The sequence below is a fragment of the Euprymna scolopes genome, chromosome 21, assembly GCF_053919585.1.
Source record: "Euprymna scolopes isolate OS-2025 chromosome 21, ASM5391958v1, whole genome shotgun sequence".
Classification (NCBI taxonomy): Eukaryota; Metazoa; Mollusca; class Cephalopoda; order Sepiida; family Sepiolidae; genus Euprymna; species Euprymna scolopes.
Genome location: NC_136502.1, coordinates 58,592,648 through 58,606,084, shown reverse-complemented (window position 1 = coordinate 58,606,084; position 13,437 = coordinate 58,592,648). Strand labels below are relative to the sequence as shown.

The window sequence follows — 13,437 nt, the reverse complement described above, 5'->3', positions numbered from 1 at the left end:
ATCTTCCTGCTGGTCGTTTATTCTGGCCGGGCATAGCGGTTGCTACAGGAACATTATAGGTAGAGGATAGTTGCTGTTCATTCATAATATGAGTTTGTAAGAAAAACAGAAAAATGTAATTATTTTATGTTTTCATTTGTTTTTATTAACATAAAAAAATTCAGTTAAATAATAAACATATGCAAAATTAATCTCAAAGAAATTAAAAAAAAAAAAAACACAAACAAAAAACTCCAATGTTTTATGAAAAGAAATTACATACATTTAAACAAGCTATCTGGTCCAGAAGTGGGTGACAATTTTATGTTATGTATATGCGAAAATGATCCCCTCTCTAAAGTCTAAAGTATTGTCATTTGTTGTTTTCATCGACTTTTCCATATAATCCCATATAATCAGATTTAATTAGCATAGGATGCAGAACACAATAATATTTATACATTTCTATTGTATAAGGTTTCAAATCGAAATGTGTTCCTTTTTTAATGTTTTTATATGCTTCTTTTCTATACTCATTCCTAAAATCTTCTCAAAAATTTGAATCGAGCTTTTAGGACCCCCCCCCCCCCACAGTATTTTCTCCTTGAAAATGCGAGTTGTCTCCCCCTCGTCCAGCCGGGATTCGTTTCTCGTCGGCTTTGGTCACGTGCTTCGTTCACTCCACTTATACGATAGCTTCTCCCGACTCCCCGGGACACCCACTATCATTATTGGCGACAACACCTGATAAACACGCTGCTAAAAGTCAATAATTATCGTGCAAGGCCGGTGAATTTTGCTTTTTTGTTGTTGTCTTTTTTTTTCTTTTTTTTTTTTTTGCGGACGAAGCTAAAGGGAGAATAATAATAATCGAAACGTTTGCCGATCATCGAACTACTAACCCCGGTTTCAAATCCCTCTTTTTTTTTTCTTTTTTTTTTTTTTCCGGAGAAAATTTGAACTGTTTACTACTACTTACTACGACGACAACAACAACAACATCATTTGGAAAAAAAAATGTTATTGTTAAATGTCACTGTGTTCGCTGACAATAGGGACCAACTAGTCATCTTATGATGGAGTCGCGCTATTTCAAGTGGTCATTCATTTCATTGTTGAATTTATCTACAGATTATTTACGACTGTCATTTCTGACCCTCTGTCCAATCCCCTAATTGCGATCAGATGTTAGAGACGGAAAACAACTAAAGGCCTGTTGTTATTTATCCAAATATATTTTGTTTCGCTGTGATTACCCTTTTAAAATATTATTTCCCCCCCCCCTTTTTTTAAAAGCGCGCGTTAATTTTTATTCACGTCGCCATAAGCAATTAAAATAATATTTTACAATTAGACCCTATTTCTTCTACTTTCACTTTCATATTTTATTTTATTCGTATTTTTTACCTTAAAAAGCGATTTATTAGGAGATATACGTTTAATAATTAAACGTTTCATTGCGCTGTTAAATTTTAATTTTTATTAGTCTTTTTAAAACTGCAAACATTGGTCTGATAATTTTAAAAAAATTAATTGATTCGAATATTTTCTGTGGATTTACGCATACAGCCCTGAAACGTCTTTAAATGAAATTCCTTAGAAAATTCTCGAAACACTAAAAGTAATTTTAATTGAATTAAAATGTTCTTGAACTTAAAATCAATTCAAATGTCAACTCAGAACTGAACTTAAAACTGTATAATTTTATAAATTAAAAAAATTGCACTTATTTTTAAGTAATTATTATAGTAAATATGTTGATAGTTTGTTTTAATCTGCACTTACAGTAAACAAATGAACCCTTCTTTACATATCTTCCCAGGAGGGCAAAATTAGACACAAAATCTTCTCTTAATACGCAGGATGTCAAATTCCTTCAAACAGGTACTTTTGGCTGAGGCAACACAAATTGTCCAAGCTGAGAAGGACATTTCTTAAACACTGATGATAACCCAAACTTTATTTTCTTTTTTTAAATCCCAAGTGACAAGAAGAATGATCATAATCAATTGATGTTATGGTTTAATACTATATTTTATCAATAATTTAAATTTATTCCATAAATTGAAAATCGGGGAAAATATTTCCCAACTAAGGATGCGTGTCGCGTTATAGACTGTTCACGACAGTAACAAAAAGGCGTATCTTGTTTTTCTCGCGGTCCCTTCAAAACAAATTATTTAATCTTTCCTTATTGTATTATTTGTTGTAAGTAACATCTGTTTGCATTTCAATAACGTGAATGTTTTTTATGTGATAAACGATTTTCGCAATGTCTTTCTTTGAATAATTTTATGCTAAAATTAAAACCTGATATATTCACACCCGGCACCGGAATTTTAACACTATAATTACTTGTTAATTACTTTCTTTTGGTACTAGTGCAGTCAGCTGCGCTGAAATAATAACATTATTTAAAAAGCCATTCTTAACATGTGGAGGGGGAGGGTGTTTTGTACCTATTCCGTACTTTAATTGAATAAAAAAACAGTTGAATAAAAAAACATAATAAAATTTTAATTAAACTAAAATAACGCGGATCAGTAACTGCATTAGCACCCTTTTTTTACACTGGAATTTTTATTAGCTCCGTATAATTTCATGCGTTTATATAAACACTTTTGTTTGACGTTTATTACATTTCTAAATGATAACATTTAATAAATCCGATTAACAACTTTGTTATTAAACAGTTTTATTAGTATAAAAAGGTGATTTATAATATTTTAAGGCAATTTCCTATGGTCGCTTATTTTATTTAGAGCGAAATCGATTTCGACATTATTCTCAAACAACTTATGTTTACTTAAAATCATGTTTTAATAAAAAAAATTTTTTACTTATCTCAAACGGTGATAAAAACAACAATTTTTTTTTTTACACTAATAATTCGCAATGAAAGAATGCATTGATACATGTTTAATGTTTATTTATGAAAGCATTTTTAGTCTAGAAATTTTTATGACATATGCCAGAGAAACGGCTGAGTAAATGTTGTTGGTAAAGAAAAAAAGTAACCCAATACTTTAAATTTGTACAACGGAGGATGGTGATACCTGACACTTAAACGTGAGTTGGGTAGCAAAACACAAACCATTCACTATTCTATTTACTTACTTTCTTTATTAATCCCCCCCCCCCAAAAAAAAACAACTTACTACTACTACTAGAGTAAGGAAAAGGATCAGTCCTGTTTTCTCTCTTTACTCATAACATCACTTTCACAATTTCTTTCGTATATATTACTTTTTTCTCTCCTTTTCTTAGGTGTGTTGACACACCCCTTTCATGTTATTTGCGCCCTTCTCCTCCCCCACAACGACTATTACTGTCTAGTTGTCGCCTCAAGTTATCTTAACATTACTTATCACTTTCTGGAGTTAAAAAGAGAAAAAGAAAACGAGGGAAAAATAGATTCAAAGATAGAAAAAAATGAATAAATAATAATAATAATAAAATTGGGAGGCCGATAATATGTATAAAGACAAGGAGTAAGTACTAAAAAAAATTATCTCGAGAAAGAAAATAAAGTACTCACACAGGGTATATAACTATAACTGTTATTGGCACAAAAGTAAAAATTGCCGAGTCAAAAAAAAAAAAAAAAAATCTCACATCCAAGGAAAAAACAGATATTACACCTTGAATTATCTATTTGAACAAAATATAAGTTTACATTTAATACAAATTAGGCACAAAAGTCTCGGGAATTTGAGTTCGTTGGTCATCCTTAGTCAGTAATGATAAAAATGCCTTAACTAGCATTATTTCAGTCATCACAATACCACATTTACTCTAGGGGCCATTCTACTTAAGATATCCCAAGCTTTCTTGGAAATTTTATTTTTGATAAATGTATTTATATACACGGATTTCATTAAAATATTGCACGTTTGTCCTTGTCCAAAAGCCTAATGTCTTTTAATAAGTATTTTTACTATCTTTAAAATGGCATATTTGTTTTGTATTTTCTTCTAATTAATCGAAAAGTTTATGTGGATTATTATAAAACCATATAACCCCCCCCCCCCAAAAAAACAACCTTAAAATTAAATTCTTTACCAGATAATTCCAGAAAAAAGGCATAAGATTCTCAACTGTATTTTGTGAGAAACGGGAAATATAGAATAATACACCCGGAGGCCATGAACTTATATCAAGAAATAAGTTAGAAATAATTAAATTCAAATAAATTTAGCGTTAAGATCCAATCACTCTTGGTTCAGATACGTATTTGATTTTACCATTTTCAAAACTTTAATCAGTTCTTCCTTCGAAATGGTATTTCTTTTGTGAGTTAAACATATTTTATTCCATGAATACATAATTCAACATTTACTTTATTGCTGAGAGAGATCAAAAAGGAGATAATAAAAAAGGAGGGTGTCACGTGTATATTTTAACATCCTCCTGTCAATTTTAGAAAGCCATTCAAAGAGCTTTATTTCTTGAGAAGAAAAATGTGAGAAAAATAAGGGCACAGCGGGGAGATATATCCCCCCTTTTCTATCTTATTTAGAAAGGGATCTAATTCCACTGCATTCTTTCTGTAAAATATCCAGTTCTTTTACAGAGATTATCATTTAATAAAAACCGTATGAAGGATCGGTTCATATACAATTAAAGAAAGAAAGAAAATGTGTTCAACAGTTTAAAACTGCAAGATAGAAACCCCTATCCGCCTGTAGATTTATTTAGCTCCATTTTACTTTTTATGGGCTTTATTTTCATCCACACTCCTAAATATCTGCATCTCCTGTGTAAAGAAAGAAAAAGTGAAAATAAATAAATAAATATCAACAAAAAGACAACATATTTTATCCAAGATAAAAAAAAAAAAAAGGAAATTATTCTTTATTTGTGGTATTTGTCCGGCGCCGGCGTTGTCCAGGGTGTAGGTTTTAGAGAATAATAATTTTAAATATAGTCATTTACAATTTTTTAAATAGGATTTAGAAAAATCGTTTCAAGTTTTACCTTATTTTATTTAAATAAATTTAATAAATTAAAGATAAATAATAATAAATTTTTTATCAAAGTTACGTTTAGGCGAAACCCACATTCACACAAGATCTCGTCTGCTATTTTTGAAAAACGTAAGGAAAGAATAAAAAATAATTAGGTAAAAAAACGTAACGAGGAAAAGAAAAAAAAGGAAAACAAGCAACTAAGTGAAAAGGAAAGTGAAAAAGTAGAAAAGGAAAGTAATAGAAAATAAAGTAAAACAAAAAAAAACAGGAGAAAGAAAAATAAAATAAAAATAAGAGCAAAACAAAAAAGACAGAAAAAGAGGGAGTAAAAGAAAGAAAAATACAGAAAAAGAAATAAAGTAAAAAAAAAAGACAAAGAAAAAAAAACGAGAGAAAAAAAGAGAGAGCACGCGCGCGCATCGACTTTGAGGACGCGAGTGTCTGCATTTTTTTTTTTTCTTTTTGACGATTGGATTTGCGCAAGTTTGGAAAGAGTTTTTATTTCTTGGGTCGTGTGTGTGTCTCTCTCTCTCTTGTCCTCCTCACAATTCTCTACTCGATCTGGGGTCTTTTCCCATACTTCTGACTATTTTGTGATTGCTACATGCTTAATTATAGGCAAAAAGTCATGGAAGATTTAGGTAAGTAAAGACACAAAAACAATAATTTCTAAAAATCTTTATTGCCATTTTATCTTTATCCTTGTGCTTTTTTTTTTTTTTTTTTTTCAGCCATCAAAAGTAAAATAAAATAATAAAAAGTTGTTAACACGATTGTAAGTTTTATCGACCTGGAATTTTCACCAGAGAAAGGCCTAAATTAATTTAGATTTGTTAATGCAGTTAGACTTATTAAATAAAATTAATTATTATGAATAACTATTTTTTCGGAGATCCTTGTTTTATTTATTATATTTAATTTCCCTCTTTGCCTGTAAAAAAAAAAAAAAAAAAAATTACGTAAATATGTATATTAAGAAAAATATGTAAACACATTTTTATTTATAAAATCGATCGATTATTTATTAAATTAAAGTAAATTAAAAAAAGTTCAGTAGCCTAAAGTACCCAAATTAAATAAACAAAACGAAATCTTATTAAAATAATAGTAATTGCGAAATTAAATCCACAATAATGCATTTCGGTTTCTCCATAAACAAGTTCGTCATTTGAATCCGTTAACTGTTGAAGAAAAAAAATATGCATTTTACTTTGTGATCCTTGAAAATTCAAAAATCAAGCTAGTGAATTGCAAGTAAAACCAATAGTATCTACTTACCTGTGAAATCGAATTTAGTAACATATCCAAAAATTACGAACAGCGATATAATAAATTAATTATTAATGAAAATAATTTTCGAAGTAAATTTCAAAGTTTATACATAAATAAGCATGGAGTCAGGGCACGTAACTGATATCCGTCTTATTACAATTAATGGCGAATATCACAATCATAGATTCGTCAAAGTACATGTTTTATGTTATAATTCAGTAATATTTAACTAGTTGCGACAATGCGATATAACAATTAAGTAGATAGCATTGTTTTAGTTGGAATTGACATTAAAGTAAGAAGATACGATTGTGTTTAATGAAAATTCATTTTTTCGGATTTCTTATAACGAAAACAGCACCGAAATTTGACAAGAATTTGTAAGCCTTAAAACTGCCAAATAGAACTTTTTTTTTTTTTTTTTTTTTTCAGCAAATTCTCATATATTAAAAGATTAGTAGTTTTGGAAATTATTTATATCTAATGATTTTATAACTAGATTAAAACATTACATTCACAAAAATAATTATATATTTTTTTTAACAATTTGATTCAATTAATCATTTAATTATTAAACTTAAACTATATCATGATGATTAGATTTTAACTTTCGAATACGATTTTTAATAAAAAAAAAAATATTAAGTAAAATGAAAGTAAAGACTGACAACATTGCATTTGAACCGAACCAAACCGGCACTTGTGCATTTTAACATTTTTGTTGTCTTCATTAAGACAGTTCCGTCTGCGACAAGGGAAACAAAACCTTCCACTTCCCTGTGTTAAGAATGACTTTCTAAATGTGCACGGGGATGTAAAAATGTACGAGTACCGTTAAACTTAATAAACTTGAATAATAAAAATAAACAAAACAGTTCAGTTGAAACCATGTACATGTAGAAGTATAATAATAATAATAATAATAATAATAGGTACTAGTGCAGAAAGTAATCCGGACGTAAATAATAACGTTATTATTTAAAAAGACATTCTTAACATGGGGAGGGAAGGGTGTTTTGTACCTATTCTATGCTTCAACCTTAGAATTGAATAAAAAAAATATATCATAAAACGTAAATTAAACTTGGAAATACGATTTAAAAAATAGTGCGGAACACTCTCTCTGCACTAGCACCTAATAATAATAATAATAATAATAATAATAATAATTAATAATATATTATTTCATTGTCTAAAAATGCTCAAATATTATACTCGTATAAAACCTGTTTGACATTTTGCTTACGAGTTAAGACAATGAATGTTTTTTTTTTCAGTGTCACAAGACTAATAATAACAACAACAACATTTTATTAGCTCAACTAAAAAGTATTTGTTTTTTAAATAAAAACAGAAACCGAATATCATTTCACAGGTGAATAAAAATATAACACTAAAATCTTTTGTCTTCGTAAAAGTTTTACTTAAACACGTGTTAACTTTTATTTTGTTATTGCTGATTTTTAGAAAAACAAACTTTTCCCCCAAGTTTATTTTGATGAAGTTCTCCAACATTTTATCTACGTTTTTAAACATATTTTGACAACTGGACGATCTGTAAATAAAAAAAAAGCCAATGAAAACAAAGTACAAAACTATTATTCTATATTTATATTGGATTGAATACATTTTCAGCGTCCCAAATTTTTCTTTTTCACGACACGTCATTTTATACGATTATTAAATTTATATAATTATAAAATTACATTGCAAAGATGCCGTAACAAGTAGAAATGTTCATACTTAATTTAATATTAAGAGTAGGTGATCGCAATGTAAGTTTAAAACTATAAATCTAATAATTTTATATAATCTTTTTTTGTGAAGCCAATTTGAACGCTGAAAATGTGCAGTAGGAGTCTTTTGATTTAATAACAAAAACATGAAATCATGTCGTTAATTCGTTTAAAATGTAGTTTTTGCTTGTGCGTTAAATATATCGACTGAAATCTCATCGTAAATGTGTGTATATTTACGAAATGGGCAGAATCATTTGTAAATAAAATGTTTGTGTGAATGGACTAGGATTATCTCGTGTTAAATTAAAAGCTCTGATCGAATTATATACTACTAAACTAAAAACCCTTCTGCGTATTTAAAATAATATATAACCGACTTTCTAAATGGTGATTCCTTTGTAAAAAAAAAGGGGGGGGGTAATTGAATTGACCCCCACTATTAAATGTAACTCAACTACATAACATTCACCTTGCAATGTTTATTTCATTTTATTTATTTATTTTTTATTTTTCGATGCTTCTACAGAAACCGAACGTTAAAAACGTTAAAAAACGACTCTGGTGTCTAACTCTGTCCCGTGGGGAGGCATTGTAAAGAGGTACAGAAACCGAATTTTGTGGATTTTTTTTTTCTGATACTACACTTTATCTTTTTCTAATGTCTTCAGTCGGTTACTATCATTAAAGGAGAAACTGTTCTAGACTGAGGCAGTTTTTATTTTTGTTCCAATCCAGAGTACCTCTTTTGAGGGAGCTTGATTTTCCCCACATTAAATAACAGACCTTCTGTCTAACTTTGCCCTCACGAGGAGGAAAGTAAATAGGAACACGTAAACTACCATTCTTAATTCTGTTTGTAACGTACGTGTAAGTTAACGATAGGTAATTTTGGATTTCATATGAGCAAATTGTTAAAATTAATCATTTATTGAAACTTGCCTGCAATCCCCACCCTCGCCAATCTTTCACGAAAACACCCGTCTAGCTGAAACCACTGCCAAAAAATTTCCCCACTCTTTATCTGTGCCAAAACCAAAATATAGATTCCATGAACAAAGCTTCTTTCTTAGAAGTGCACGTGCACGTCTGTGGAACTCTGTTTCGTTTGCCTGTTTCCCACCTGACTACAACCTGGATGTCTTCAAGTCCAACATAAACAAATTTCTGATGAACCGCCTCCTTAAGTAAGACACTTTATCAAATCTCCAATACTAACGTACTGTACACGAAATAACCCTTATCTCCGAGTGGCTTCCGGACCTTGATAAGCGGTGCCGCCGGTGCGCACTGCGCCGTGCGCCGCGGTGCGCCGTGCGGTGACCACCTTGTAAAACAAACAAACAAATCAAAACCCTACTATTGGAGGCTGAATTTGACATGTGATGTGACCAGTTACCACAAAGCCGCCCAAAGCCGGTATGATAAAAATTGCCTGAATTGGACCCGTCGACTTTCTCTGGTATGGAGCTGGAGCATCTCATGCGATTGTCAATAAACAAACATCGCCTCATATTAATTGCCTTCGAAAAGATGTGGTAATGCCTGGGAGGATGCACACTTATAAGCATTGAACATAATTGTAAACGATGGATAATTAAGTGATTTATTGCCTAGTCTCTATTTACTTGTGTGTAGTGTGTAGCAAGCACTTAGCACGAACTAACTGCACTCTTCCCCTGGCCAAGTGATACAAACTAGAATAATTCTGGATCCATCCCGTATGGAGGGAAAGGCCAAAGGGTTATTAAAATAAATATCCTTATTTGGGGATTTAGTAGAGGAGCTAACTAACGAAAAAAAATAGGGTGAAAAGAGAGAAAGCGATTTTTTAATTTTTTTTTTTACCCATAGCAAATTTAGGATGCTAAAAGATTAGAATCCCAACTCTCAAATAATTAACTAAAATGAATAAATAAATAAAGGAGGGCGTAATTAATTAAAAATTTGAAAGAAAAGCCTCGATTTCAGAATGTTCTGCTGAGGCGCGCACTTTACTGACGTGTCAAGTTTATATGTAATATGTATGAAAATTGAAAATCTACTTATGGAAAGTAAGCTATACAGAAGCATTTTTCATTTCAAGGAAAAATCTTAATTGCTGATGATTTGGTAAATTTTTACGACGTCTCCCAGCGTATTATAAACACCCCAACCTCCCCATGTTAAGAACGACTTTCGGAATAACCACCCCTCAACCTCGAAAGCCGTTCTTAACATGGGGTGGTTGGGGGTATTTATACAACGTTGGGGCAAGTCGTAAAAATACCGATGATTTTCCCGAGGAATGTGACACAAACGTTTCTGCGTAGCTTACTTGCCATAAATATATTTTCATACTACTACTACTACTACTACTACAGTATTGATAACTGTTAAAGTAAATACTGCAAATATAGATGCATAATATATTCACGTTGTAATATGATACTGTAATCTATACTATATATTTTTTTCTTTTGTGTATTGAAATTCATATTAAAAACCCTTTTTTTCTATTTATTTAAAAAAGAAAATATAACTTTGTTATATATGGGATTGGGTCATGGAATTGTATTCATCTCCAAAAGGTCTAGTTAAATTTGCATATTCTTTTAAACATTCATTTTAATTTCTCTATCAGTTTTTCGGTTTTCTTATGGGATGATCATCTTTAGTTAACTATTACGTGAAATTATGTTCATGCAGATATTCTACATGATTTATACATGCGTACTCTTAAACCGCTTTCTATTTATATTTATGTATGTGCATATATATATTTGTTTGAAAAAATTTGCCTACCAAACTCCTCTGTTAGTTTTTGGTCTACGGGTATGGAACTTAATATATATGGTATTCAAACCCATGTGAAACTTTATACTTGGATTTTAGCCAGGGAAAATCGGTGCAAAAGTGTGAAAATAAAAAATGCAATGTGCCAGAAGGTCGAACGATGGCATTACGAATATGTATGCATAACGTAATAGTTATTGGTATGTTTTAATTTTTAGTCATGCAGCAAACTTCATTGCTCAGGCATTAACGTCAAAGGAAAGAGTAAATCATAAGCTAAACGTTTTGGTTTCGATTCTCGGTGGTAACGCATGAGTAATTTTTTTTTTTTTTTAAACTTTTTAAATCCTTCCTATATATTGGGTCCAATATAATATAGTAATAAATACGAAATCTACATTAATCAAAATATCATATTTCAGCGTGTTTTACGACCGGCCAACCGCCAACGCTGGAACGGCCTGCTAGTATATTATAAGACAACTTGACGTGTGTAAGTTTACGAGAGTTTCATTCGTTTTATTATTCAAATGTCCATCGAAAACAAATACAATAGCCTAAGATAAAACAAAGTTTTCAAAATCCTATTTAAGAAATTAAATTAAATCTACCATCATGCATAACTGAATAATTAAATTGGCAAAGCAGAAGTGTATCCGACTCAGCAGCAAATGATGTTCGGTCAGATTCAGTTCTTTATATTTTGGGAGTCGTTTACTCTTACGTTTTTTACTGGTTTGCTAAGTTTTGTACTAATTTTTATGAATTAATTTATTAAAAAGCTGAAAGTACAGAATAGTTTACAAAGCCGCCTCCCTGTCTTAAGAATGACTTTCTAATAATCTAATCAGGGTTTATAGATTATGCTAAAACAATAACGTTATTATTTTAGAAAGTCATTCTTAACATGGGCTTTAACTATTCTGTACTTTCACCTAATAATTTAATCAAAAAAATTTCGAAATTGAAAATCTTGCTGGAAGTTAAATTATCGATGAAGTTTAATATCAGGAACTAAATCTGATCAAACACTGTTTGCTGCTAACTTTGAGTCGAGTACTCTTGTGGTTTGTCAAATTTAACTTTAAAAATCCTATTTAAAACAACAAAAAAATCAGAATAAATTAAGTTTATGGAAAGGGAGTCGGTGCAACTTTATTCTTTTAGTATCTATAAGCATTGGGTACACAAGAAGTGCAATGGAATTGCAGGTAGATTGAGAGAGGGTAACCAATTTGTGTGTCGGATGTGTAAAACAACGGATACGGATGATAACTCGGTTGAAGCTATTGAAGTTGTTGAGAAGCTTTATTTTGGTGATACTATTAGAGCAATGTGTTGAGACTAGTGTGATCGTAAAAATTGGAAGTGGATGGAGTAAGTTCAGGGAACTTCTGCCATTACTAACCAGCAGAGAATTACCATTATCAACCAAGGGAAGAGTCTACCAGACATGTGTACAAAGTGTGATGTATGGAAGTGAAACCTGATTAGTGAAAGTTGAGGACACCATATTTTTCTTTTATGTAAATCACTCCAGACAAGGCATGAAACTACTTAATGTAAGATGTTAAAAATATAATACTTCTAGGTAAAAATTTAGCCAATTATAAGTGTTAGATGGATAGATTCTGATCCCAAAAAGCTAATTCTTTCCCCTTTATAGGAAACCTCGTTCATGGAATGTGAAGACAAAATAAGGAAATAATTGCAAGGCTGCTGAAAGTAAACTCAAGATCCACTTTCTACTCTCCTTAAATATCGTGCATGGAGAGAAATTATGTGAAGGATATATAATGTGAGTCCTAAAAATAGGCTTAGTTCTGATGACCTCAGAGGAAGATTAAATATAGGCAGATGTGTGCAGAAGAGTATACTTTGATGGAATGGCTATGTTGGGAGAATGGATGAAAGTTCTTGAATTAGCAGATGTAGAACAGTTGAGATAGCAGATTTTGTTCACAAGAGAAGGCCAAGGAAAGCATAGGAAGAAATGATAAAAATTAACTTAAAAGTAAGAGGGATCAATAAAGACCTGGCCAGAGATAGGTTAGTTTCGAAGTCAGTTTCTCGAATGTAAAATGGACGTTAAACTGAATATGATTATGATTCCGCCCATATATTCAATAAAATTGAGTGTTGCTTTTAAATTTTATTTTTTGTTTTGAAATAAAATTCTGATTTACATTTTTTGAAATCTAACTATAATTCAATGTTTTAATCGATGGCAGTTATCACTTAAAAAATAATTTTTTATACCAAAATATTTTTAGTTACTCCCCCCGCCCCCCGGAAAAAAATTGGAATATATTTTTATACACAAAACAAGTTAAAAAAGAAAAAAGTAAACAAATCACGCAATTGTCATTGTCAAACAAATAATTCTTTGGACATTTGCAACACATTCTACAAATTTTTATTTGCAGTTGATTCAATCGAAAGGTTTGCTTTGTTTTACAGGATATCATCACTTTTGGGGTAGGGGTGGAATTTAATGCAAAATTCAGTTATTTTTGTAAATGTTTTTATGCTTAAAGTTTCTTAATATGTTCAAATATTTATTTATATTTGTTTTTGTGTTCTTAGTTTCAATTGGGACTACTTCCCTGTGGATTACAACATGAGTGTCTTGAACTCTAATGTCATGATTGCTATTATGAACTGTCCCTACTAGTAATTTGTGCTCGGTCAATTCTATCAACCAT

General features: G+C 30.6%; 1 protein-coding gene across 4 annotated transcripts in view; it reads left to right on the top strand.

Annotated features, from left to right (window-relative positions):
- Positions 1 to 667: 667 nt before the first annotated feature.
- LOC145242393 (uncharacterized) overlaps positions 668 to 13,437 on the top strand; it is a 717,261-nt gene continuing 704,491 nt past the window's right edge. For all 4 annotated transcript variants that reach the window (XM_080105416.1, XM_080105420.1, XM_080105417.1 and 1 more), the window contains exon 1: positions 668 to 5,590. In XM_080105416.1, the coding sequence (XP_079961542.1) occupies positions 5,554 to 5,590 (37 nt within the window). In that variant the 5' untranslated portion in view covers positions 668 to 5,553. The remainder of the gene's footprint in view (positions 5,591 to 13,437) is intronic.